At 41.0% G+C, this 2,434-nt stretch overlaps 1 protein-coding gene across 1 annotated transcript; it reads left to right on the forward strand.

Moving 5' to 3' along the window:
- The first annotated feature begins 536 nt into the window (after positions 1 to 536).
- Positions 537 to 1,484, forward strand: LOC127546812 (olfactory receptor 10A5-like). The gene has a single exon (XM_051973753.1). The coding sequence runs from the start codon at positions 537 to 539 to the stop codon at positions 1,482 to 1,484; it is 948 nt and encodes a 315-aa protein (XP_051829713.1).
- Positions 1,485 to 2,434: the final 950 nt, after the last annotated feature.

Here is a 2,434-nt window from a genome sequence, read left to right on the forward strand (position 1 = left end):
CCAGTTATTTGATGTATAAATTGTTATATTTTAGCAGTTTAGGTAATTTACAGGTATAAATTGTTAAGGAAATGAAGAATTAGTTTAAGGTTAAACATTAGTTTAAGGATTATAATGGTCTAGCTCTAATCTTTTGTCAACAAAAAACCCTGACATCTTTTATAGCACATTCTTAAGATATAAAATCAAGTCTCTTTTTATAAAACAGCCTTAGTTATACATTCTGAGACCAATTCCCAGACTGGATAGACTATAAGTCTGACCCAGAATATCAATCCTTACCTATTGTTTGTAGGAAGAGGTCTGTGCCATTTCTAAAATTGACCCACATCCCATTTTCCTGAGTACAAGCTCTGCCTTTCTGCATTGTATCCTTAATATTATGCCATATTAGAAACCCCGCTTTTCCCACCAATATTTTTCTGTCTCCATGTCTCTACTCTGGGAGAAAGAAATCTAAACTGGGAAATTAGAATGTATCCTCCTAGTAAAAAACATTTCTCTGTCTCTGCAGCTGGGTACCAATTTCTGTGCTGATGGCTGGGAGAAATTGGACAACAGTGAGCGAGTTTGTCCTCCTTAGCTTCTCTGCCCTGCAACCCCAGCTTCAAGTGTTGCTTTTCCTACTGTTTCTGACCATTGAACTTATTACCCTGATGGGCAATGCCCTTATTATATTGGTCACTACAGCTGACTCTGGCTTGCACAGTCCAATGTACTTCTTCCTCAGGAACCTGTCTCTCTTAGAGATTGGCTTCAACTTGGTCATTGTTCCCAAAATGCTAACAACTCTGATTGTTCATGACATGAGCATCTCTTTCCTGAATTGTGCTGTTCAGATGTATTTCTTCTTCTTTTTGGGGGCTTCAGAATGCTTTCTGCTGGCAGCCATGGCCTATGACCGCTATGTGGCCATCTGTGACCCACTGCGCTACCCAGTCATCATGAGCCCCAAGGCTTGTGTGCGGCTGGCTGCTGCCTCCTGGTTATCGGGACTTCCCGTGGCCACAGTACAGACCACGTGGCTCTTCAGTTTCCCATTCTGTGGCTCTAACCAAGTAAACCACTTTTTCTGTGATAGCCCCCCTGTGCTGAAATTGGTCTGCGCAGACACAGCACTCTTCGAGATCTATGCCATCGTAGGAACTATTCTGGTTGTCATGGCCCCCTGCTTATTGATCTTGGGCTCTTATGTTTGTATCGGTTCTACCATCATCAAGATGCCTTCAGCTGAAGGAAAACGTAAGGCCTTTTCCACCTGCTCTTCCCACCTCCTTGTTGTCTCCCTTTTCTATGGATCTGCTAGCCTTACCTATTTCCGACCTAAGTCCAATAACTCCCCTGAGAGTAAGAAGATGCTGTCCCTATCCTACACGGTGGTCACCCCGATGTTGAACCCTATCATCTATAGCCTAAGGAATAAGGAGGTGAAGACCACACTTTATCACATTCTCCACAGAAGTCTAGGATCCCATAAACATTGATCTAAAACTCCAAATTACTCCATCTCTGACATTATAATTACAGGATCATTGATTTAGGGCTGGAAAGGACCATAAGGACCTAGTGATATCTTAGGATCTTAGGTAGGAAAGTTTGATGAAAGGAGAATACCTTTGACTTGGAGGATTCCTTTCCTCTCTGTCCCACTCAGTGGGAAGATCAAGAAAGACAAAATATTTCTAGGATCTCCCTATAACATATACAGCGGAGAGAAGAAAGCAAAAAGATAAATGAAGGGTCAGGAGGTGATCCTACCAAGCAGCCAAGAAATTGACTTTGAGACTGTCTTTCCCCTGATGTCTTGTATGCATAGTTCTCACTTCTGCCAGTAGAATTATGGCACAACTTGACCCAAATATGCTAGGTATGTACATTTATACATTTGCCAGAAGGACATGTATTCTAGCCAAGTTATAATCTCTTTGTAATAGGAACCTGTGGAAGTAGAAGGACAACCAGATTCTCTGTTCAACTTATTAGTACTGCTGCCTCCAAAGATGGCTGTCCTTTCGTAGCAGAGATAGGCAATTCCTTTCTAATTCAATAAGTGTTTGAACGCTTTCTAAGCTATGGAAATTCAAAGAAAAAAAAAACAGTCCCTGCCCTCAAGGAGTTTGTATTCCACTGTGGGGACAGAACGAAATGAAACATTTTTTATTACGTATTTACAGAGGATAGTGAATATGAGGGTTTGAGTGGACACAGAATTGGGGAAGGGTTTTTTTTTTTTTAACACATTAGATGAGAAAATGTATGTTTAACACTTTGTGGGAATTGAGCAATGGGGCAGTGGGAGTTGGATTAAGGAAAGAGAAGTCTATGGTTTCCTATGATGGCCCAATGATGATGGTACTTGCCATTCCCTTTCATTCCTACCACTTAGCTTACTGCTTGATACATTGTAAACTCTTAATAAATTATTTTCCATTTT

This window comes from Antechinus flavipes, chromosome 2, assembly GCF_016432865.1.
Source record: "Antechinus flavipes isolate AdamAnt ecotype Samford, QLD, Australia chromosome 2, AdamAnt_v2, whole genome shotgun sequence".
Taxonomy (NCBI): domain Eukaryota; kingdom Metazoa; phylum Chordata; class Mammalia; order Dasyuromorphia; family Dasyuridae; genus Antechinus; species Antechinus flavipes.

Excerpts from the sequence above, each read along its gene's own strand:
- LOC127546812 (XM_051973753.1), top strand. The coding sequence starts at position 537 with ATGGCTGGGAGAAATTGGACAACAGTGAGCGAGTTTGTCCTCCTTAGC.